The 25,733-nt window shown below is 33.5% G+C and overlaps 3 protein-coding genes across 9 annotated transcripts; all 3 read right to left on the bottom strand.

The window, feature by feature from the left end:
• Positions 1-147: 147 nt before the first annotated feature.
• Positions 148-11,515, bottom strand: LOC140967813 (structural maintenance of chromosomes protein 1-like). 2 transcript variants are annotated; one of them, XM_073428585.1, is made up of 18 exons: positions 11,005-11,513; positions 10,439-10,675; positions 9,960-10,193; positions 8,856-9,094; positions 8,466-8,732; positions 8,102-8,372; positions 7,502-7,626; positions 6,656-6,765; positions 6,470-6,577; positions 6,260-6,399; positions 4,607-4,696; positions 4,329-4,537; positions 3,012-3,181; positions 2,310-2,419; positions 1,777-2,156; positions 848-1,126; positions 533-760; positions 148-447 (listed from the first exon to the last, which is right to left on the bottom strand). In XM_073428585.1, exons 1-18 carry the CDS (start codon positions 11,440-11,442, stop codon positions 402-404), a joined length of 3,681 nt encoding a protein of 1,226 aa, XP_073284686.1. In that variant the 5' UTR covers positions 11,443-11,513; the 3' UTR covers positions 148-401. The 2 variants fall into 2 exon arrangements, with proteins under 2 accessions (XP_073284686.1, XP_073284687.1); XM_073428586.1 differs by lacking the exons at positions 148-447; positions 533-760 and having other exon boundaries at positions 968-1,126; positions 1,791-2,156; positions 11,005-11,515.
• Positions 11,516-11,795: 280 nt separating this feature from the next.
• On the bottom strand, positions 11,796-12,293 carry LOC140967776 (uncharacterized). The gene is made up of 2 exons (XM_073428509.1): positions 12,088-12,293; positions 11,796-11,940 (listed from the first exon to the last, which is right to left on the bottom strand). The coding sequence occupies exons 1-2, from the start codon at positions 12,291-12,293 to the stop codon at positions 11,796-11,798; spliced, it is 351 nt and encodes a 116-aa protein (XP_073284610.1).
• A 9,269-nt stretch (positions 12,294-21,562) lies between these two features.
• LOC140967799 (probable myosin-binding protein 4) lies at positions 21,563-25,406 on the bottom strand. Of its 6 annotated transcripts, none has more exons than XM_073428561.1 (4): positions 25,228-25,376; positions 23,638-24,883; positions 22,194-23,505; positions 21,563-21,976 (listed from the first exon to the last, which is right to left on the bottom strand). In XM_073428561.1, exons 2-3 carry the CDS (start codon positions 24,785-24,787, stop codon positions 22,235-22,237), a joined length of 2,421 nt encoding a protein of 806 aa, XP_073284662.1. In that variant the 5' UTR covers positions 24,788-24,883; positions 25,228-25,376; the 3' UTR covers positions 21,563-21,976; positions 22,194-22,234. The 6 variants fall into 6 exon arrangements, with proteins under 6 accessions (XP_073284662.1, XP_073284663.1, XP_073284661.1 ...); XM_073428562.1 differs by having other exon boundaries at positions 21,563-21,927; XM_073428560.1 differs by lacking the exon at positions 25,228-25,376 and adding an exon at positions 25,387-25,406 and having other exon boundaries at positions 21,563-23,505.
• Between the last annotated feature and the right edge of the window lie 327 nt (positions 25,407-25,733).

Below are 25,733 nucleotides of genomic sequence, written 5' to 3'. Positions count from 1 at the left end.
AGTTGTCATAATAAAAAATAAAAATAAAAATAAAATAAAATAATAATAATAATAATAACTGAAAAGTATGAAGAACGTAAATCCTCTTTTGAGCATGGCTAGGCTGTCTTAACTATACATCTATTGAAAAATAAAAAATAAAAAATAAAAAATAAAAACCCTTCAAATTTCCATTATTATTTCTCTCAAATAAGATCAAAGTCAGGGAAATAAAAATAACATGAAGTCATCAAAGTATTAACGCACCTGAAACTAGATTCTATGACACTACAGACCCTGAACCTGTACATTCTAATATTCATGAGTAACATATCTTAATACATACTTTTGGGATCGTTATAAACATCAGAAACCAGCTTCAGGCCAACACGGAACGAGCCTGGAGTGAGTTGAATCACTCACTATTCATGGTATTTTGTCAAATCAAACGTCAACGTCCGCGAGCATCTGCAGCAAATAAGCACCAATATTTGTTCTCTTGTGACTCAAATATGAAACAGACAAAAAATGGAAGAGAGTAAGGATTGTTTACCCTCTATCAGAGTCTCTGTAAACACCAACCAAAGCTTCGGCTTTATCGTAAAAATTATCCTTGAGTGAGATCACGATGCTCTGAAATCCGGTACCAAGTTCCACAACTACATCTAGCCTTGCTCCACCACATGATTTTGACCGAATAAAGCTAGCAACTTTGGCCACATTTAGATTGTCTAATGCAGCATCCACTTCATCTAATATGAAGAATGGTGAAGGTCTAAAACTGAACCCAGGATATAAAAACAATCAGTTGGTAAGAGTGAGCGGGAATTCCTTCAAAGAGATCACTAATGCATGGTATTGTAAATACCTATGGATTGAGAAGAGTAGGGCCAGTGCTGCTACAGTTTTCTCACCACCAGATAGCTGTGACATGTCACGATACCGCTTGGTTGGTGGCATAGCACTGTACTTGATGCCATATAAATATGGCTCATCCGGGTTCTCCAAGTTCAGATACGCGGTTCCACCCACTGCATGGGTACTGCTTGCCCCGCCCACTGAGTGTGTATTGCTCTTTGTGAGTTCGTTGTATATTTTGTCGATGTTACCAGATATATGATCAAAGGCTTTCATAAACAAGTCATGCCTAAATTGAACATAAAGTTAGTAGCACGAAACAAGTTGGGACAAACAGATAGTCTCTGTGCCATACAGAAGCACGAATAACACAAGTGTGATGCTAATGGTAAGCTGCTCAGCATTAACTGAAGGTTGTGCATGACAACATCAAGTTGAAGCATAAGCCAAAACGTTCAGAAGCAAAAGTATGGTAGTAGGACAGAATGCACATATATATCACAGACAAAACTGAGAATAAACCAAAAGGACCTTATTCTTATAATAGGCATGCATATCACATATATAACAAACACCTGGTCTTTTTAATTTACACTCGCAGTACAATTCCCTTTCAAAACAAGATATATTAAGAAACATGACTCCAGCACAATTTAGCATACCATTTCTACCAAGATTAGTTTTGCTGTCTAGAAATCATGTGCTTGGTTTAATATTGAGACTCAGAGTAAACAGGCTTTGAAGGTTTTATACAAGATTTACAGGAAGTCCTTACCTCATTAAACAGCTGCCACAAATTTTTCACAACATCCAATATCATTATTTTGTGCGGTAAGGTCGATATAGGTCTTTTAGGTATTTTAATTCTACCGATGCATAGGTTTCGAAGGATAACCTTCTACGACATAGTAAGAAATTTTTTAACAATTAATAGAGCACCTCGTCTGCTTAACTCGGTTGAATTCAGCAGTTATTTTGTTCTGCTCATCTCTGGCAGCTTCCCATTCTTTGGATGCAGCTCTTTCCTTTGCCAACACAGCCTCATATTGGTCAAGTGCCTTCAAATTCGGAGCTGTTCTTTCGATTTCAGACATCAAAGAAGTTATTTTTTGAGTAAATTCAATTTCAATTTTGTCCCTTTCAGATGGTTTTGACTTTTGCAGAAGAGACCTATTCAGTAAACTGAAGTCAAAAACTGGCCCCGGTGTTGATGATCCGGTATCCATAGGGTCATCCACTGTTGGAATATCTATTTGTTCTAGCTCACATTTCTCTAATATCTCTTGCTTCTGCAAATTCAACTGCTCAATCAGAGCCTCCTGCAATTTCATAAGCATAAAAAATTTACGTAAATTCTTTTGATACATTAAGTAATCTAAACTTGAAGGCAGTAAAAGAATGATGTTTAAAAAGCTAATATCTGGAAGCTCGTAAATGATATTTCTCAAGGATAGCAACAGATCATCGCAAACCTTGGACTTAATTTGACGATTGTGCTTGCTAATATTTGTAGTGGATGCAGATATCTTTTTCTTCCATTCCTGGATATCCTTTTCACAGTCTTCAGATTTTGACTTCCATGCTGAAGAGGATAGATGGTAAATTTAGAGTTTTCATGTAAAATTCAAAATTTTAAATGGTCCAGAAAGAAAAGTAGGGGACCTCAAAATCGGAACTTAGATCACGAGAATACAATAGTGACAAGATGAAAACCAGATCTAGCATTATCATGAATTCCAAATCACAAATACCTAATCAGCCTCCAGCAAAAGCAAATCCAGGATGTTTCTTAAGCATGCGAGGGATAAATTAAAAACGAAAGACAAGATAATAGTTATTCATCTGTGCTTCTGAACTGACAATTATTTGTTTTATAGTTGTTTAATAGCTTTTTAAGTGCATGTTGGCATTTATATGATGAAAATCACTTTAAAGATATAGATTCTAAATATTATTCCTTTGAATGCCTCACTTCAATAAAGCATGAACCATGCCTTTCACCTAGGCTCTACTATGCTTATGTGCCTTACGATTTAATATCTATCAATCCGCCGTTTCATCAAAAAAGCATACATATATTCCTATTGAGATTTATGGTGTGTGGCTAGAATTTCACATGCTCAAGGGACTGGCACTTTTAGCCCAAGAAAAAAGGGAAAAAGACACTTAAGTACCTTGTACTTCTTCCTTTAAATTCTCGATCTCCGAATTTGCAGTCTCCGTTGCTGATTTCAAATCATTCTGACTTTTCTCTACCTCTTTCAAAGAATTTTTCAAGTCAGATATTGTTGATTCCAGTTTGGCAATTCGTGAACCCACATCTCGTTTCATTTCATACTCCAATCTAGACAAATGGGTTGAGATTAATACACTGTACTTCATTCAGTGCAAAAGGAGACCACAATAATACTGAGGTCTACCTTCACAAACAATACCAAAACCAAGAGTTGAAGTTTCTTATCAGAAGAAATTGGCCAGTCATGGAGAAAAAGGGATAAAGTTTTGGGTCTGTCCTTGACATTAAATGCAAATAAGACCACATTAATACTTAGCTCTACCTTCACAAACAATACCAAAACCAAGTGTTTTAGGTTGTGCTTGGATTGATACATTTGGGAACATGGATTTCAAATCCATTGATATCAAATTCTTTGACTTGCTTGGATGTACAAAATTTGAGTGAATTTCAAGTTAAACAATTTTAATAGAAATTGTGGTCAATTTCAAATATACTAACAATGAGTTTCATTCGAAATCCATCAATCCAAGTACAACCTTAATTTCTTATAGAAATAATCGGTCGGTCATGGAGAAAAATGGTTAAAATTTTGTCTGCACTTTGCAGCTGGATAATATGTTAAAGAATATATCTGGAAGTTGAAATAACTCAGCACACATGTACCATAAGATGCCATCTCGATTGATCCATGATACTTGTTATTATAAGTTTGAAATGCAGCCAGCTATGTAGAAACTTTAATAAAACTTTATGGTCCTGAACTTTTCAGCTTTGCTCATACTTACATGGACATATCTGGAAGACAATATCCAAGAGCACAGTTTAACATAAGATAGTAGCTTGATTGCACCTATGATACTTGTTTTAAAAAACCGTTTTCTATCAAAATTACCCTGAAAGTGACTGCAGCTTTGCTACATATTAGTCCTCTGTCAATTAAAAAGATTCTTAGAAGCATCGTAGCTAGTCATGCTGTACCAAATTGCATCTAAAGAGAGATGATGAAATTCATATAAAAATGACTATGAAACAAGCAGATACTTGTTCAGTCATGAATCTTAAGAACAAGTTCAATAAATGCTTCAACAGTGCCTGAAATTTTTTTTATGAATGCAAATTAACACGTGAAAGCCTTAGAGGGATTACCAAAAAAGCCACTCAAACAGTATTAAAATAAGCATTCCAAAATCCAAATAGATATGCCAAAACAACTATCTTAAAGACCTGATAAATAAGCTACTAGAATACATACTGGTACTTTAGCTTTGAATGCTGGTTATGCAAGCTGAGCTTCTCTGCAGCCATCTGATCAACAGCCTTTAGTTGATTTTCTTCATATTCTCGAATGTTTTTCACACCGACAGACTCACTGAATCTCTTGTAGATTCGGTCAACTATATCATTGATCCTCTTTTCCAATGATGTTATCTTTGATGTCCTTGTGCTAATAGCATTTTCCAACTACAAAGGCCAAACCCATTTTTAGGTATTTTTAACCAGAAATAGGAATATTATGGAACCAAAGAAAACCTTTTGAAATTCAGGTTTGACGCGACCAATTTCATCTTCTATATTGCTCTTCTCCACCTTCATTTTGGTAAGCTTGTCCTCTATGCTTTTCTAAAAAAAGAGTCAAATTACATTACAATGTGATGACATCTGAAAAACAACACAGTACATGCTACCGCTTTCAAACTAATCAATACTGCATTAAAAAAATTAACATGGATAGGCATCTTTAGGTTACCTATGGAAAGCTACAGGAGACATTTTGTATTAGAAGTCAATCTGCATCTGTTTAGATAATTACGTTCAACTAGCACAAATTCATAAAAACCGTCAACAAATCAGCTACAATTGAGAATTAAATTCATTAACATCGGTAAAGTAGCTATTATTGAGAATTGATTTAAATTAGTTAGGAAAGTTAAATCCCAGGATTATGGAGAGAATAAATTAGTTTCCAGATTTAACAGGAATACTTGGGTTCGCTTTTCTCAATTTAGATTGTAATTGTTTCCTCTGCAAACAAGTAATTCAATAAAAGGACAGAATATTACTTCATTTTTTTCTTATGCTCATTGCTTCATGGTACCAAGCCCAAGGCCTGATTAAAATTACGGCCACCATGGTTGGCGCTGGTTTTTCCACTTTGAAATCCAGCTGCAGCGTGGGTAGGAGTGTCTCACATCTGACTATTTCTTTTTCACAAAATTCCCTCCAAGTTATGATTCACCAATTGCATGGGCAAAATTACCTTGCATGGTCTCAATCAATGCACTTGGTGATTGATGACAAAGGCAAATGGGGATGCTTGAATGGCGAAGTGAAGCTGCCTGCCACTAACAATCCAAAACATTGACAGTGGCAGTTGGAAAACTTGATGGTCACTGCCAAGCTGATCTATTCAACGGATCCATTGTGGGGAAACCTTTTATGTTCTCGTCGACAACTCGAGATGCTTTGGAGGCTGGTTTAGAAATCTAGTCAGCTTTGGAAAGTTTGTCAATTGTTTGTACTTTACACTTGAATGAGGAGGTTCCAGCAAGGTGATCGAAAGGTGACGGTTGACTATATTAAACAGTTGGTTGTTTGACAAAAACTAGAGTCAAGATGAAAATTAGGTAAGTATCGATGATGAGATAACTCTTATTTCAAGTTAGCGCCCCAGACAGGAAAGACGGCTTCACAAAAACATCGAGGGGGAGTGTCAGCAAATAAGATGACGGAGAATTAATTTGTATAGTTGCTTCAAAATTCAATTAAATACAACAAAGGATTTTCAACACAATGTATTTTAGCAAAAATAATATTAACATAATGCGCCAAGTATCCTCTTTAATCTCCAACCATTTTCCTTCCAAATGATGCAATAATCTAATCTTCAACTAAACCAAAACAAGCACAAAACACATGAAGCATCCTGAAATCTCGTGCATTCCCAGCATCATTAAACAAAAGAAATTATTAGAACCAGACTGCAACAACTTTGAAATAGGATTGTCAGGTTTGTCCAATTTCTTATGTCACTGAAACTTTTTGTTCAGTTTGTGATTACACTATTGTCCACTGGTCCATAGCATAAAGAGAATATGATGCATACAAAAGGGGATTCCTCGCTAAACCATTTGGATGTTTACGACCTTTTTCCCGGTAAGAAGCTTTACAGAGGGGAAGGCAAACCTTCTCGATTTCTGCATACTGAATTTTTTTCTCAAGTCCACTGATTTTGCCAGATGCTTCAGACTCCTTGAGCTGCATTTCTCTTATTGATCCAAGCTTTTCAGATTCGGATTCAAGATCTTCTTTCTTCTTCTTAAGTCCTGCAACGCACAATAACATCAGCAGAAAAGTAAACAAACTGATATGGTGTGGAATAAAAACTTCAAAGACCTTCAATTTTTTTGTCATCCCATTTGTGTGAACGTGCCTCCATTCCACCGCTTGTGCCCCCAGTCATGGTTCCGGATTTGGTCAGTAAGGTCCCATCAGTAGTCACAACTGTGAGCCAAGAAAAAGGAGAGAGAAATAGCATTGGTCAGTTTAGCAACTCTAGGAAAAAATACAGCACTCTTATACCTTTGAACCTCTGCCCGCTCCAGCTCAGATCTTTAGCTTCACGAAGATCATCACAAACTAAGGTATTTCCAACAGCAAACAAAATAGCTTTTTCCAGCACAGGATCAAATCTGTGTCTGTCAAGGAAAGGACCTACAATAGCATTGCTGAAAAGGACTCAACCTCCTACAGAAATACTTGAATTATAAATAACCAAGAATTCTCAAGTATATAATATCAATGAATGGACAGATTTAGGGAGGGTAAGTTCTACACATGGGGGCAGAAATTAGAATCAAAGTTGTGGCTGCAAACTCCAAAACTGAAAATTTATCACCAACAAGGCAGCTAATTTCACACAACCAGACAAAGGCATAATTTATGCAACATCCCTGCAAGATTCACCAGAAAGACTTTACATATGCCTCAGATTTATTCACATAACAGGTATTAAACAGGAGAGCAATGAAACTTAAAAATCAAATTTTCACGAGCAACAATAATTTCAATTTTAGAACCTTCTGGCAAACAGGAAACTTTGATAATACAAAAGCCATTATTTCAGATAAGAGAATGAGCAATGTAAACATATAAAGATAACCTAAAGCAGGTGTCTGACAAGAAATGGTTCGCATTTATATAGGAAAACTGTACAAAATACAAATTCTTGAGAAACATAGGTGAAGAAAAATGCAGAATTCTTCACATAAACAATGCATGTGACAACTTCCTGCTACTTTGATATGAGAACTAAAGAATGTGAGATTCAATTCGATATGTAATCATAATCAGGCAGATAACTAAGATTTCCATGTACATGTACGTGATTATTCATATGATTGATCTGCACACTTCAACCAAGGATACTGTATGACATCAAAGACCAACTTGGCTGTTCCTCCTAAGGTGCGCAACCTCTCAATAACTGGCTTCACACGCACCGATTGAAGAGGTATGAATGTTAGTGGAGGAAGCCTTTGTTCTTTCAAATACTGCAAACAATAAAGCCTGTTAGTCATAATCGAGTAGCGTTTAAATTTTGAAATATGATAACAAACACAAACACAAACACAAACAAATACAAAATCATCAGCTCATTAAATTTTGTGAAACAATTCATAATGGATTTTTTTAATTAGTCGAAAAACAAATAGATAATAAAGGGTTCCTGTCACAAATTGAATAGGCCAGTTGCTCAGTTACACACTGCAAATAACTAGTAACCCAACTAAATAATGTGCAAAGGATTTGGAATGCAAGAAAAGCTGAGGCTCGACTTTAACGAGTAGTTACAGGTTTTCAAGAAAATAGAACCAGTAACAACAATTAACACTAGAACTTTACATTTCAATTTTGACCGGACCAAAATATTATTCAACCTGCAAGAATGATTTTCCATTGACTGGTGAAGATTGCAATGATGAGTACAGAAGAGTAATAGTTTTAAAGTAATCATATATATGATACCTTTATACATTCCTTCCCAGTGTGTTCGTCCTCCACTACCACAGCATCCATAAATCTGCCCATAGCAACAGTAACAGCAAGGTTATACTTCTTCTGTGTCGGCCGACAGAGATCAGTCATGCGACCATGAACACCAGGAAAGAGGCGATTTAGAGTTTCAACTGACTGAGACATCCTGGCATCCCTCTCATTTTCATGTCTATCAGCCTTTAGTTCCCGCAGTTGATTATCCAGATCACTAATTTTTGCCTTCAGCATTTCATACTTGCGCCTATAACATTTATTTATCCAAGTGTATGAGAATTATCACCCCGCTGGTATTTTAGTACAGCTGGCAAATATTAATGACAGCACTTAACCAAACCTGGATTCCACAAGTTTGTCTTTCATTTCACGTTGTTCCTTACGCACTCTTGTTAGCTCATCCTTGTGCTTTCCAACTGCATCGAGAATTTTTTTAAGTCTAGTTTGCATTTGTTTCTCTTGTGACTCCAGCTCCTGCTTTCGACTGTCCAACTGCAGAATATTTTCTTCCAAATTATTCCTGGCTTCGATTTCAGCATTTTGCTGCCTGTCTAAAACCTCCTTCTCATCTTTTAATTTAGCAGTTTTCATCCCAGCCTCCTCTTTACTGCAACATAATCGCTATTAATCAACAGTTTAGCTAACAATATTGGCTACATTATAACATGCATCCGCAATTAGAAAGCAGATAGCAATTCAAACTTAAGAACACTGAAAAGTAATTACACACATCTGGTGATAAGTCTCCATTTGACTGTCAAGTAACTGAAGCTTTCCACCAGCATCCTGCCCTTTTTTCCTCAACTCCTCGAGTTGCTTACTCACATCACTTAAGTCGTTCCGAATTTTCTCTACCTCCTCTGTATGTCTCCTTTTTTCTTCTTTTTTCTTACTAAGCTCTTTATTTGTACTTTTAATTTTTGATGTTATACGCAAAATCGCCTCCTTCAATCTTACAAGCTCAGGTTGCTGTGGCATCAAAACCAATTACTAAGTAATCACAAGACTGTGAATAACAGAGCGTGTATGATATTTATGACAGGATAACGGTAACTCAAGCAGTGTGTAAAGTCAAGAGAGAATGGTTCATCAAAATCTTGCTTATTTCTAGAACCTTTCAGTTGAATAGCAGCAAACCACCAAACAACTTGGCAGTGCTGAGCGTTGGTGTGATCTGGATTCACAATGAATTAAACTCTGATACTAGTTTAATCTAAACCATTTTAAATTCAAAAGTCAATTTCTTTCATTTCTTGCAAGAAAAGGGATTGATGTCACTGCAAGAACGAGTTGCTGTTGACAAAATCCTACTTTATTTCTGGGGAGGAGGGAAAAAAGAAAGAAAGACAATTCAAAATGTTTATGAAATTTCATAAAGAAACCTGTTCTGTCATATTGAAATAAATAAAATTGATTCCATAATCATGTTCCTACGCATTCCGAATGAAATTTTAAGAGATCGTAAATTTATTTTCCTTTTCTAGTCGTTAAAATTAAACTATTTTCTTACATGTACATCTTCTTTCTTCCATATGAAAATGTCCTTGTAAGGATTAAAACATATATATCGATTAAACCACTAGAATACGAGGTAAATGAGCATTCACCCAACTTTCGATTATGCCGAAGTTGGTTAATGAGACATCCAAGATGTTAATGAATTTAGAGAACAGAGATATAAAAATTGCACACTTGGATACAAAGAAACATCAAATCCATATAATATCCAGGAAACTTTAGCCAACAATTGTCAACAGAGTAGAGATCTTAGAGGTAATTCAATCACTTTTAGATGAGCACCAAAGAATGTACATGATCATCAAAATTAACTCACGCTCTTGTCGATTTTACTCCGTTTCTCTGTGATCCTCCTCTCACGCTGTGCAATATCTTTCAAGTATCCAATCTGCTCTTTCTTCTTCTTGCTTGCTTCAGCCTCATAATTACCGAGTTCATCCACAATTTCTTTGCGGACATTTTCCTCAACATCCAGGTCCTCATTTGCCTTTTCAGTATCTTTTTGTATGTTCAAAAGTTGCCAAAGAAAATGTTCCTGCTTCAAAGATTTCTGCAGAGATGAAAGGGGAACAAAACAAGTGTTAATCGAAAGAACAAGAACCTATTTCACACTGTAACATCACAGTTAAAGAGCCTCAATAAAGCTTGATGTGCGCGGGTTATGGTGAATTGGTGATTATAAAGTTGACGATGTTAAAAGGTTCCATCGCTAATAGCTCAAATGTAAAATTTCAATGTTCGTAAATTAAAAAGCACGACACAGATCAGCTTATAAAGAGGTTTTGTTATTCATACCAGTTGATCTTGCAATTTGATATGTTTTTCAGCTTCCTCTTTTTGCAGCTTCTTCTGCTTTTTCTCTGCAGAAATAGTTTTCTTCTTTTGATGGGCAAGCACTGCCTTTTCATCAACTTCGGCTTTTTGTTGCTCCAGCTCCTCATATTGTCTCTTGTATTCTTCAGAACCAGAAATTTGCTCCAGGAGTGCTGTCAGCTCTTTAGGATTTTTTGAAGCTATAGACTCCACGTCTCCCTGCATAATAATTAGACCACATAATTTACAAAGAGCATAAACAATTGCATGACTCAAATCGATTTAAAGATTTATCCCTAACATTTTATGCCTGCCTATATAGCTTTGCTAGTCAGTGTAGAGGCTATAGATTCTTAGGAATATGCAATAACAGCTCTATAAACTTATACGGGTGAAGAATATGCATATATACACGCGCGCACATGCATATATATGCAAATATGTATTTATGTAATGTGCTAAATATTATGGCTTCATTCTACACGCGCAACACTAAATCGGCTAACTAACTCCTGAAATTCATACCGTTGTATAAAAAATGTAATCACCTGAAAAACAAGAAAATTCCGCGCTTTGACTAGAATGCCAAGGGACCTCAACTTCGCATTATACTCGTCCCAATTCACTACGTGCTCCCCTACCCTATACTCACTGCCACCGGCAGTGGTAATTGACCGCGTGAATTGAATTTCCGGCCCGTCAGGAAGCTGGTACACCAGCATGACATGCGCCTTACGGCCTCTTCGCTCCTTCTCGCGGTCGTCGAAAGCGTAAACGAGGTCTCTCAACTGGGCCCCACGTAGCTGTCCAGTCCGCACACCAAGGACGAAGCTTATCGCATCCATCAAATTAGATTTCCCGGCTCCGTTGGGGCCAATAATGGCCGTGAAATCGTAGAACGGGCCGATGACTTGGTGGCCCTTGTAGGACTTGAAGTTCTCCAGCTCCAGCCGGAGGATCTTCCCGGAGGCGGACCGGGATGGCATTTTGGGGATTGTAGCAGAAAGCTAAGCTCTAACGAGAGAACGACTTTATAGCAAGTGTGATTTGTGAACCATTAAGTTGGGTTATCTAAATGCGATTTCTTTTTAGTTGGGGAATTAATATTTTTGTTAAGTTAGGTTAAATCTAAATTAGCTTTCCAAATCAATATAACTTCTCAAATTTAAGAGATTGACATCAAATTAATTGCAAATCATGATGAAGTTATGGTTGGGCTTTCATGTAACGTGGAACAGGTCCATATTAAATATAGGTCCATACAAATGATGTTTTTGTTTTTTAAGACCCAACATAAAAAATAAGAGAACAAACATGCATTGAAAGCGTACTTCAGAATTCAAGAATCATATCCAAGCCGCAGCTCCAAATCCAATTCCTCCTCATGATTCGTCTCCAACCCTCCCATGATCACCGGGGGAAAGTCGTCCAATCTCATGACTCGCCAATCGTCTGGATCAATCGACCGATTCGTTCTCTGACATCTATCACGATTAAAATCGTGCATGGTATAACGTTTCTGTGGAAGAGTGTGTGTCGAAGTCCCAGTAAAATATGTTGAATATTTATGATCATTTATTGAAACTGGTATCCGTTGGTAGAGTCTAGTGTTTGTGTAATCTTTCTCTTACTTGCTTGGAGTACTGGTTGGCTTGTTTCTTCTTGCCGTATCTTTTCTGTGGATATTCATGTGTCCACCCAAAGCCTGTGCTGTATCGAATCCTCTCTTGCAAAACAAACACTCGTAAAATCGCCTTACACGAATGTAGGTGCTTTCGTGCTCGGCTTCTTCGCTAGAGTTCATGGATTCCTCTCGATCATTGGTATGGAACTCCATTTTTTTGATGATGATTAATCTTGACTCTTCGACAAATCGAGTTTTCAAAAATTTTAAAAAATATGATCAAGATCACCCCCGGAGAATGATGTTTCGACGCAACGGATCACACGGCATATATATATAAGATCTAAGGAAATGATAGCTATGGAATTATTTAAGTAATCTTGGGTCTTTGAATTTTTGTTGATATATAGACTCATTCTAGAAAACTAAGGCCGGCTATGGCAGATTCCTTATTTTTAGCAAATTAATTAAGTAAAAAAAAACAAAAACAAAAAATATTGTATACCTATTTGTTTTTCCATGAACGAAAACAAATTTTCCAAATTTCATTTACTTTTTTCTAAACATTTTAAATTTCCACGTCCACTTATATATAGTTTTGAATCTAAAATGACATTTAAAAATAAAAAATTTGCATCTTGAATTCTATTTTGGTGTGCTTTATATATATTAAACCATTGCCGAGAGAAAAGACGGAAGTGTTCTCCACCAAATTTCTCGTTCATGGAAATTAAATATTGTTGATGTAATTTACAGGTGAAATATCAAATGATCATTAAATATATAATAATCAGATTTGTACATTCGTAGTTGTCTTATTATTCTAATAATGATGATATATAATCAGATGTGATTCTTTTATCATCAAAATTTGATTATTTGCACATCAAACGTTCTCATTTGCTAATTATCAAACAATCACATCAATCAAATTAATTAGTTTGATTAATAAAAATATATGTACTAATTCAGGTGGGATTAATCATTAATTCCAAAATTTCAAGCTTCTGTTTAATAATAATATCTATACTTTACCAAATAATTAATTTACTCGAATAATTCATGTAACTACTAACTCTGGTGTATTTATAATATTTATCGACTCTTTATGCCATCTATGAATTTTAAGAATTTTTACGATGATCATGACAATGACTTTAGTTATGAAATTTCATAACGAAAGATTAACTCGGTTTATATTTATTAATTAATGACGGATTAAGGGTTGATATCAAATGCATATCCTATTATTTACTTTTGATTTGATAATCTGATGCTTTTGTGAAAATAATTGATGGAAAAGCCCCTTTCACCTTCCCGACTAAATTATCTTGATAGAAAATTAGACATTGATGTTATCAATAATTAATTAGGCAATGATATATTACTATATAAATCCATCAGTTTAACACTTCAATTCTATGCTTAATTGTAATTATACTTCACCAAAAAAATTTATGTATATCATCCTAAATATCGAATCGGAAAAATAAAAAATTAAAACACGAAACTATTCAATCAGTTGACCTCAATTCGACTTTAGTCTTTTAAATTGTCAAATTAGATATCAGTATAAGAATTTGTTTTTTTTTATATATATATATATTGTCTTTTAATTCAACTGAGTGTCGAAAATATTTGACATGACATCGTATATTACTGTCATCAGGAAGGACTATAAGTGCAAACAAAGCATATATATTTATTAATAAGACCTGTATTTTTTTTAGTAATTAAAGGATTCAAATTTAATTTAATCCAAACGCCCTCTCTTTACTTTTGCAGGCCAGAATAATATTATTAATATTTAATATTAGGAGTGTTTTAAATCATAATTAAAATAAGAGTGATGCTACATGTATATCCATATTTGTACATCAATTTGCACAACACAAAAAATTCAATGCAAAAATTCAATTTGTCAAAATTTCACTATATATGGAATACAAAATCTCGCGATATAACAGTAAAATCTCGCGATATAATAGTTGTAAATATCGATGTAACGATATATTAGTTGTACCTTTAACATTATTTTTAAAATAAAGTATTCTTAAAAAGTGCCGAGCAAGATCGAGTTGGATTCTGGTGTTGGCATATATAGTTTGACAGGATCCACACTGAATCAGTCGAGCATTGACTTAATATGTGTGAATTCCATCACTACATACATGCTCAACACCACATCTTTAGGAATCGTTGGATTTTTTTTAATATAAAAACAATATTAAAAAGTGTATACACAAAAGATACAAAAATTCTAACCTCTTTTCATTTTGATATTTCTATACTAGCCAAGAACCCAACAGATTTAAATATTTATAGGAAGGTATATGACTTTTCCGCGATGATTAAACCGATCGAGAAATCAATTTCCAATACCCATATCAATCGATAGAACACAAGCTTGCAGAGTTTTATAAAAATGTGAATCTTGATGGATACCATCTTTTATAAAATCAGAATCGGAACCGTTTATTGGTTTCGGTTCCAAACTTTCGGGTCGACTCTGTTCTTGTTTATCTATTCTATTTTATTAAAGTTGAGGACATGATAGTAATCACCTAGGACGGACACCAACTTTTTTTTCCAATTTTACTCTTATATGATATTAAAATAGTCGATTTAGGAACTCTAGTCATGCAATTAAGAGTTCTGAATGTATTTGTGTATGACGTTTTTTTCATGTATGTTTCGTTGAATCAATTATAGTTATGTAACAATGTTCTTTTCTATATCAATTTTAGTCTTTTTCGTCAAAATCATGTAATAAATGACTAATATATTTGTTAAAATTTATAATTATATTGTCAAATACATCTAAATATCTCGCGTTCTTTTTTAAATCACGTACTTACAAAAATTTAATAATATAATTGATAATTTAATTACATTATTTTGGAGATGACTAAAATTGATTTAGAAAAACATAGTTATAAGATTATAATTATCAAGGAAAACATATATGATTAAAAATGACATATACAAATACATACATGACTATAATTGATATTTTGCATGCATTTACCATAATTTATCTACCAAAGTGTACGGGGCTTCTTGACTAATTTTGGGTCCTTCTGTTGGTGGATTGGGCTGCCAAACGAACTGGGATTTCGTTTCGTTTAAATAATTAGGAAAAGATAAAACATTGATGGAATGAGTCAAAAAATTTGACTAAATTTGTTTGTAAATGATTGTATTTACGTTATCCATTTGTCTTATACTTAGGATTGTCTGTTTGTTCTTTATATAATTTATTCAATTTTAAAAACTTGCCATATCATACAACTAGGGTGTCTCTCAAGATCATGATTAAACAAAATTAAAGAGGACCATAAATTTAAAAAAAATTAAATTCCTAATTAACCCGAAATTAAATTCCTAATTAACCCGAAATTAATGATCGATTCTGTATCATTTTTAAAGTTTATAATGAGATGAAATGTCAACTGCAATATGAATCACACATTGTCAACGCGTTTCTTGTCCAATACGGTTGACTTCAATTCTTGAGCTTTGTGTGAGTCTTGAGACAGACTCCACCTTTTTCTATTGTCACGATACACAGTCAACGCATTCCTATATAACGTGTTATTACATTTACTGCAAAATATATATATATATATTGTAAATTAGTGAATTAAGAGCGTAAATTAATCGATAACATGACAAAAAGTGAAAACACGCAAATTATATGATTAACAATATAATTTTGTTTTTAGTAAATATATTTTTAGCTTTACATTTTTTTGAAAAAATATTTTTGTTGTATTTGTAAGGTGGTATTTGTAAATGCTTAAAAATGATTACATAAACATATATTTTGGTTTCGGTAATCACATCAACATATAAGTAAGGTGGCATTTGTGAATGTTTAAAAATGATTATGTATTTTCCTTCACAAAGTTTTGGAAATTTGTAAAGCAAAAGTTCTTAAATTTTTTTTTAACTATTTAATTTGCAAACGCTACCTAAACGCTCAAAATTCCTCATCGACTAACATGGTTGGTTGGTTATGTTTAGCCCATAGTTTACTCAGTGTATATCGAAGAGTGACGGTTGAAAGTTCTCACGTCATCAAAAAATTAAGCCTACGTTCCAAATTCTTATCATATATTATTGTTGGTGTGGATTTGTATTTTATTAATTAGTAAATTTTTTTGGGAAAAAATGTCCAACGCCAAAGACAAATAAATACGTTATTTTTTTATTGGATATATACATAAAGTTATTCAAACTATCATTTTAATAAATTTGAGTTCTAATATATAATTCTAAAAATAATTTCAAATTTTGAAATTAATAAATAAATTCAGATTCTTAAATTATGTAGTTCGATTTCCAAAACCAACAGTCCCCGGTCAATTTCTGAACACGTAATCGCATAGGTTGCAAAAATACATAAGATACGGGTCAATTAAGTTTATATATACACACACACACACACACACACACACACACACACACACACATGTTTTCCTGTTTAATTTTTTTTTTTGAATATAATATTTATAGGAAATTTGATAAAATATTGTTTTATGTGTCACATTTTCAAACTTTAGTATTTGATGTATAATTTAAATTTTCAACTCGATCCAATAAAAAATTATTGTTCAAATATTTACCAATTCCATAGATATTTCACCTTTCAATTACGTGTATATTATGCTTGAAAATTTGGCGTTTACCATATATTATGTGTTGTTGAAAAATAATTATTTAATATTTATTATGATAAGTCACGTTTAAGTTTGAATTAATATTTTTCAAAATTTTATATAAATAACAGTCAAAGATAAATGATGATGCCTAACAATTTGTAAACAAATTACAACCAAAAGACAATTTATATTTTCTAAATCATTTTTTTCTTGTGCTTAAAAATAAAAAATTTGTCTTGGCATTAATTGAATTTTAATAATATAATTACGCGAGAATAGTTCTCATGATTGTAGCAACTTGGTTTCTTTCATATTCTAGTTTTGATTTTTTCCGAGTGCAATGTCCTGCACGATATTGTCGGCGTTTTTTAAAAAAACAAAAACAAAAACAAAGACGACATAAACAAGTTATTACATTAGTTCAAATTTGATAAATTACATAATTAAAATCTTATTCACGGGATGTTAAAAAAGATTTTACTTATCTTGAAGTGATTTTTTAAAAAATTATAAAGAAATTGATGAGAAGTAAAAGTAGATAATGATAGAAATAAAAATTAAAAAACTATAAACAAATTAAAAGTTTGAGTTTCTGGAAAAAAAAATGTTTCCAAGCTTAATTTTTGTTAAAATAACAAAAGTATCCTTAACATATATAACGCATATCTCTTTTGATTATCTAAACTTTTTTACTCATACCAAAAACAATATATTTATATAATTGTTGTTATATTTTGAATATTTTGTATCAAAATCAATCTATCTTGTTATAATATGGATGCTTCAACTTTTACATAAGATTAATAAAAATAAAAAATTGACAAAAAATTGTATAAATAGAAAAAAATATGGTAAAAACTTGAAAATTAAATTTATAAAAAATGAAAAATATTTTTAAAAAAACTAATGAGGGCAATTGTGTACTTTATAAGTTTTTTAAGCATAAAAATGTCAAATTATAATTTAAAACAATCAACAAAAAAATTAAAAAAAATTCACAATCTTGTTTCTAACTTTTAGTTAAAAATTACCGAAGTCGAAGTTAAAACAATTCTTCACAAACATCATAAGGCCATCTCCAACCACAAAATCTATTTTGGTGCAAATTTTACACTAAAATAATGCGATTTATGCACCAAATACAACATCCATCTCCAACTCATTTACTTCAAATGTAATACCAAAAATAATATTCTCGAAATATTCCTTTGATTTTGCATATATTAATTATTATATTTTATTTAATATATTTTTAATTAAGACTAATGTTTTATCATTAATAAATTTTTGGGTGATTTTGGAGGATCCAGATCAAATTTACCAGATTATTGATTATCTAGTTTGTTTATCATCTAAATGTATTTTTCTTTTGATTATTATCTTTGTATTTGCATTTGTATTTGAATTATGTGTTTCAAGTTGCATTTGTATTTCAATTATCTTTTTCAATTTCTTTATGAATTGTATTGTTATATTAATTTTTTGCATTTGTATTAAATTATATTAATTATAAATCATTAAATCAAATTAATCCTTAATTATTAATAATTAACACAAATAAATAAATATTTTAAAAATCAACAATTATTATTTTTTAATTTTTATGATTAAATATCTAATTATTAAAATAAATATTATATTATTATTTAAATAATATTTATAATATTTAATACAAATATTTATAATAAATACAAATTAAAAAAAAGTTAAAAAAAAAAAAAAAAAAAAAAAAACAATAAAGCCAGAAAAAAAAAAAAAAACCAAAAAAAAAAAAAACAAAACAAAAAAAACAAAAAACAAAAAAAAAAAAAAAAAAAAAAAAAAATAAAAAAAAAAAAAAAAAAAAAAGGACATCTACGCTCGATGAAATGGCGCAACCCCTACGGTGGTGTAGCTTTAGAGATGACCAAAAAGACTTCCACCCAACTAAATATCCCCACACTCCCATAAGCCAAATTACATAAAAACTACGTAACTTTATTATTATCCACTTTTCTTGTGCTTGAAATCAGTAATTCAAAAATCCGCAGTCATCCTCAGCTTAAATGAGACCCTTTCAAGTTTCTATGTGTATTTCTCATTCAACGGTCAAACAAACATGCTTTCCATCAAATATTATAACAACGTCGTAGATTAAAATTTCAAAGTTACAACACTATATATACACAACCACCATACGCCATAAAATTTACACTAATTTATATATATTATATCATCTGATCAGAGTATCAGCCCGGCTTTATTTATTTGTACTTTCAAAAGATTAAGATGAGGGTTTCTGCAAAAATTATCTTATTGATGATGGGATTAATCTTCGTACTCAGCATGAAATCACACGAAGCTGCCCGAATTCTTGGCGAGGAACAGGAGAAATGGATCACTAAGGGACCAAATCTTTTACTACAATCCTTGGAAGGCCGGCATCTAGCTCGAACACCGTCGCCTAATGGCTGCACATGGATACCCGGAGGTAACGGCCCACCATGCAAGGCGTCGATCAGTGGTCAAAACTTTGCCGGCAGAGTAGCTGCTGCTCCGCCTCCGCCACGGGCAAACGATGCTTCTCCTGGGCAAAATATGATGCAGTTTGGTGTGGCTAAGGAGAGTAAATGAGCCCGAAATCTTTGACAACAGAAGGAATAAACTGCGATCATGAACATATATTTGGCGATTAATATTTCACACTGACTTGCGAGAATATTGTCTTTTTACTATATTTTTTGTTTTTTTAATTTTTGTTTGGTGCAAGAACCACATTTTTTTAACCCTTTTTTCATTTTTTTGTTTTATATATGTTTAAGGAAAGGGAAATGACATTTGTTTAAGTTTTTGAGGTTATTTAAAACCTTGAATTTGTTGGCATTTTCATGGATAATGAGCTTGTTATACATACACATAATAAATGATCGAATAATATGCTTAAGGATTGGGTATAAAGACGATAAATTTTACTAACTTTTTAAAAGTATTAATACAAGATATAGAAAAATTGGAATTATGCAGCATTATTCTTATATAATCGAGAAATTAATTTAGAGAGATCCGAAGAACGAAATAGGTGAGACAGCATGATTGTATAATCGGTATAGAGGAAAAACTTATATTTTTCCAAAACATTATGCAATATCTTTTTTTTCTTCCAATGTTCCATTTTGTATATGTGGCGAAAAGTGGAAAAAAAATTTCGAGCAACGTTCCTTATTATTAAAATTAACTGATTGTCACGTATAGCAAATTTTAATAATTTTTCTAACATGGTCATATTTATAAATTTGTTATACCCTTAAGAATCATACATGTGACAATCATTTGTCAATCGAAAAAAAAAAATCTATCGCATGCCAAACAATTCAGAATCTTGAATATATAGAAAAGACGTTATGAAAGGCCAAATATCTATCTTGTATTCGGTAAAAATATAAAACATATCTCATGCAACATAATCATTCATTATATAAAATTCATCAAATAATGTAGCATAATTGAATTTAATAAAAACTTATAATATACAAGGTAGAATATTTGTATTTATTATTATATTTAAAAAAAAAACTAAATTAAAGAGGATTGTTGTTGGAGGCTTTGAAGACAGTTTGAAATGTTCAAAATTCAATTCAGGCTGAGATTTTTCTGAAGAAAGACAAATTTTCTATTAAAAGAAAAAAAAAATTCAGTCAATAAAAGGAAAAATTTGTTTCCATACTTGGTTAGCGGAACAAGTTTACTGCATTTGCATCAAATCTCACACGTCTGATTTTGGTTTGAATCCATGCAAGAAAACCAATACAAAAAAGTTTAAATAGTAATTAGCGGTCATTATCTGATTTCATGAAATTCATTCCTATAGCTCCTTACTTGGAAAAGTTCACGCTTGTTAAATTAGACCCATTCAAATTTTTATAATTCCCGTTCAACATTTGATTAAATTAAACTTGCTTCCATAAACTATTACGGTAATGTGGAAAATAATAAGATTCAAAGTCACCGGCCACTACTATATATACACGACAAGCACACCATAATATTAACATCAATTTACATTGTATTCATTTATTTTGTTTGTAGAAAAATTAAGATGAGGGTTACTGTAAAAAGATTCTTATTTATAATGGGATTGATCTTCCTACTCTGCATGACATCGTACGAAGCTGCTCGAATTCTTGTTGAAGAAGATCTGAATGGACAAAATCTTACATTGCAATCCTTGAAGGGCCGGCGTCTAGCTCGAACACCGTCGCCTAACGGCTGCACTTGGATACCCAGAGGCCCACCATGCAGACTTGATCGGTGACCAGAAGTCCTGGGAGACTAGCTAGTCGCTGCTCTGTATCCGCGGTGGGTAATAAATGATGTTTGTCCGGAGCAGAACATGACTATATATGTGACAAATAGTTTACATTGAATTCCAAGAATATTGTAATTTTTTTATTTTGTTTGGTTCAGTAACAGTTATTTCACCCTTCTTTAGTTTATCTAGGAGCAAATTACGTATTTCTTCCTAGTAACAAGTTAGTTTATTTCCTCTTTTGATCTTGTAAATCATCATAGCTCGATCTTAGTCGTTTTCGTTTTCACTAGCTCGTAATATAAATCTAACCAAAACTTATACAGAGTCCGAATATAAAGTACGAGTGGGTTTGGCCAAGAGGTTGGATCCAACAAGGTTAGATCCTATGTTGGATCTGACCTCTTGGCCGTTCATATTAGTACGAGGGTAAACCGACTTTTATCCTCGTGAGTCATGAAGGAATACATCTTGTTAAAAATATGGTTGTCTGTACAAAGAAAAATTTCAAGTATTTTGAGCTAAAACTCCAGTTGATTCTTACACCTTTGTATACAATAAAAAGCATATCAGAACCACTATCTGCACTACAACCAACAAGAAATACACATCTATGCACGTGGAAGGGATTGCTAAATCAAAAAGAACTAAAAATCAACTCCCGATCTATGCTCATTTCCAATTCAAAAGAACAAAAAAAAATCGATCAAGAAAATGGAATCAAAGATGCAGAAAATTTGATTCTGTATGTTTCATCCCTTCAAGCACTCTTTCTTCCTCTTCTGGAAAAACTACACATGGCGCAAACCTTAACATCGTAAATCACAGTCACATTAGGCAGACACCTAAGTTTCATCTTCACCACCGTCTCCATGTTTGGATTATGTGGATTGCTCCCCTCCCCTCCGTTACTCTGTTTTCATCCCATGTATTCAAGATTTTGAAAACTGGAAAGTAAAAAAGAGATCCGTGTAATTTATATCTTAATATCCCTGTCATTTACAGCTACGTCTTTTTGCAGTGTTTCACAGAATATGCAGAATGATTTTGAGTAGAATGCAGCTCATTCAAGAACACATTTTTCATGGAGTAACAATAATTTTCCAAATCACGGGATTGAAATATATAAGATCAAAAAAACAGTCATGGTTAGGAAGTTGTTACTCTGCAAATGAGAGCGATGCAGGCTCAGAGGATTTTAAAAGTCATCTTTTAGTATTGCATTCAACTTTACTCAACTCTTGTAGCTGATGAGATATTTCCTGAATTAGATTTAATCCATCCTTTCCATTATGAAGCAAGTCAGACACGTGCTTGAGGAAATCTTGGTCAGTCTCAAGTGCATCCAACCTCTGGTGAAGTTCTGCAATTTCCTTCTCAAAAGCGCAAGGACCATTTTCTAATTGTTTCTCTCTTTTCCCTGAAACAAAATCTTTTTCCCTGTCATGATCTGGATTCCCGTTTGAAGGATACACATTATTTTGCTCAAATGAACCATTATCTCCATTTTCTTGACTTATTGACGTCTCTCCGGTACGATGAAGATTCCCAACCTCGTTTTTCATCTTTTCATCATTCTGAACTTGATGGATCTTCTTCTCCAACTTCTTCAAACATCGCAAGATGTAGAGTTTTTCATCCACAGATTTCGAGGCTGGACCATCCATGGCTGGGTTACATGTTCCATTGGTTTTTTTAATATTATAAGATTTCGAATCACTAGAAGTGCCGAGATTATTTTCTTTATCGGCTCCTAATGATTCATCACCAAAGTTGTTTCTGTAGGATTCCAACTCCGCTTCCAAGTCCTGCAATTCCTTCTCCTTTTCAGCAATAACATCATTGGCTCTTTCCAGTGCCTCCACATCATACTCTGCTTGTTCCTCCATCATTCTTAAGTATTGCAATGCCTCCATGTGAAGTGACGCTTTCTCCTCCTGTAGTCTCGTAATCATGGCCATGGTTTCATTTGCTGCAACTGCAGAAGCGTTTCTTTCTTCCTCCAATTCCTTGTATAAAGAATTCATGTAGACTTTATCCTGCTCAACCTGTTGTTTTAGTCGATCAAGCATACTTTTACCTTCAATATCGGCATCACCAGTTCCCTCCAAATATTCGTATAGGCTGGTCTCATTTGCCTGATAAGAGGAATCCTCGGGTTTACTAAATTCAATGTATTCATTATGAGCTCTAGGACTTTTATCTTTCGAAGACAAGCCTGCGTCAGATGTAGAATATTGTGGCAGGGAATTTGTATCTTCTTCTTCGTTTTTAGCAGAGTCACAAGCTTTGATTGGCTCAACTGGTTGTAAGCTTGACAATTCTCTGTTTTCCATTATCTGCGTAGAAGCATCTGTCATATTCTTTTTATTTGACTCTGATGAATGAACATCTTTTGAAGAAGTTCCTGCAACGGCTTCTATATGATTCACCGTAGATGTTTTTCCTTTTTCCCTTCTTCCCTCGTCATTTAATTCTGCAAATTCAAATTCAGCTTGTTAAATAAATTTCAAATGCTATAATGATCATGTTTGTTATCTCCCGACTCCTTTCTTGCGCAGATAGATGATATGTATGCTTGTAAAATACGTTAAGATTGAGAGCTTACGCTTCTTGAGAAATGACGAGCAATTATAAGTCTCTTCAGGCAAATCTAAAGAACCTTTCCCGACACCAAGTGGTTGGGAACTGTTGTCTAATGAAGCTATTTCCGGTGTCACAAATGTGCTTGGTTTATTATAAGCTTCTGCCCAGTTAAGCTCTCTAAGACCGTGCTCTATGAACGTATCTACTGATAAAGAACTGAAAGTCTTATCATCACTCAAATCAAGCAGATTTGGTATATCAAGAACCGAAGGTTTCACTTTCTCATCCTGTGTTATAGGTGGACCTTTTAAGCTAGATTGAACATTATAGTCTGGTTTACTTTCAATTTTACAGCGACAACTCGCATTTCCTTCTTCATCATCCTCCGAGAATAGGACATCGGACTCGGAATCAGAGGAGATTTTCAGCTTCGTATAACCCACATGAGACAGTGTATCAACACTATTTCCTAAAGCAGAATGGTGTGCCATCGGCCCTGAGAATTTCTCTCTCAACCTTTTCAAGCTATCCCTACGACTAAAACGACTCCGACCTGGCACACGAGGCAAAGGAGGCTTCAGATTGGCTTTAGAAGCCCCAAGACTAACTGGAGAAAGCCCGAGTAATCTTTCAGCATTAGATTTAGCTCTCCATATCTTGTTGCAGCAAGAACACGTCCTACGCCCCGAAGAACCAAATCGTATATTCTTATTCAGCATTAAGTTTTGGAGAATGGATCGTTCTACATCAACCCACAGCTTACCAACTAACAACCTATATGATTCAGAATTCGATTTATGCTGCATAATAATTGGCGTAATACATTCTTCACACATCCCATTAACATCGGCAAGATTATTGTGTATAGAACAAGGCACTAGAAATGACATCTCTTCTCTGTGGCTTCTGCATAATAAACTCCAATAGTTTTCTGGTTTCTTTTTCCCGGAGACAAGATCGAGCCTCGAGCATAACGGGCAAGGAGTTTTGATCTCACAGTATTGAGCAAATTTTGTGAGCAAATACGAAAACGCCGCGTCCACGAATAGCAAAAATATCAAAAACCATTCACAAGCTGCGGATGACAATAGAGTCATGAATCCAGGGGATTTCCCCTTTTTCACAGATAGAACCTCAGCAGCCATTAATTGCAAGAGTATGATCCCCAACATTCACATAAATCAAATCCCAAATTGCTTCTCACTCTTCCTTAACTTAGAAAATATTAAAGACCCTTCCCCAGGAAACCATCAAACATTGACAGCAATCTGTGGCATTAAAAACAAAGAAAACAAATAAATAAAACAGCAATCAGAAAGCAAAAAAAAAAAAATTAGATGCCAACCATAAAAACTTTTGGTCTCAGGCCAAATGAAGAAAATTGCAACCCATTCGTCCAAAAGGCATAAGAATCAAAGAACACTGAAACCCATGATTCATACATTCACAGAAAGATTCATGATCCCGATTTCAATCAAAAAGAAAAAGAACCCTCAATTTTGATCGACCAATCATGTAAAAACCCATTTATTGAATCAAACAAACATCAACAAAAACGCACATTGCAAGCGTGAATAACAACGATAATCTGAATCACGAGATGCGTAGGTACCAGTGTTTGTTGATGCAAGAGTGATGAAGGGAAAAGAGAGAAGCATGAAAAGGAGATGAAAATGGGTGTGATTACTAATTATAATAATCTTCCATAAAAATGATTATGCAACCATTAATCATGCAAGAAAATGATTTTTTTAAAAGGAAAAAAAAATACAAAAGTGGGGTCGTTGTCCCGGAAATAACTGACCGGTGAAACCAACTGAATTTCAGATTTCGCAGGCTCTGACCTCGTACAACAAACAATCCTTGTATACGTCATCCTATGTTTCTTTCATTTACTTCCATAGTTTACATTTCAGTTAACCAATGGAACATGTAACCAATAAAAAAACAGCTAGCTTGATTAGATAAAGCAACCAATTTTTTGGGCCCAAAAAATGTGGCCTAATAGTATCATCAAAGGCCATCTCGCGATGTTTGGGCTGATCTGGTAATAATATCTTATAGGGCTTTTCTAATCTTCAAACCGAGCCATGTCTTCTTTGCGATCAATAGCCCAAT

Source organism: Primulina huaijiensis, unplaced genomic scaffold (assembly GCF_012295235.1).
Source record: "Primulina huaijiensis isolate GDHJ02 unplaced genomic scaffold, ASM1229523v2 scaffold28027, whole genome shotgun sequence".
Lineage (NCBI taxonomy): Eukaryota > Viridiplantae > Streptophyta > Magnoliopsida > Lamiales > Gesneriaceae > Primulina > Primulina huaijiensis.
The sequence above is the reverse complement of the archived record's forward strand: the minus strand, read 5'-3'. Positions and strand labels throughout refer to the sequence as shown.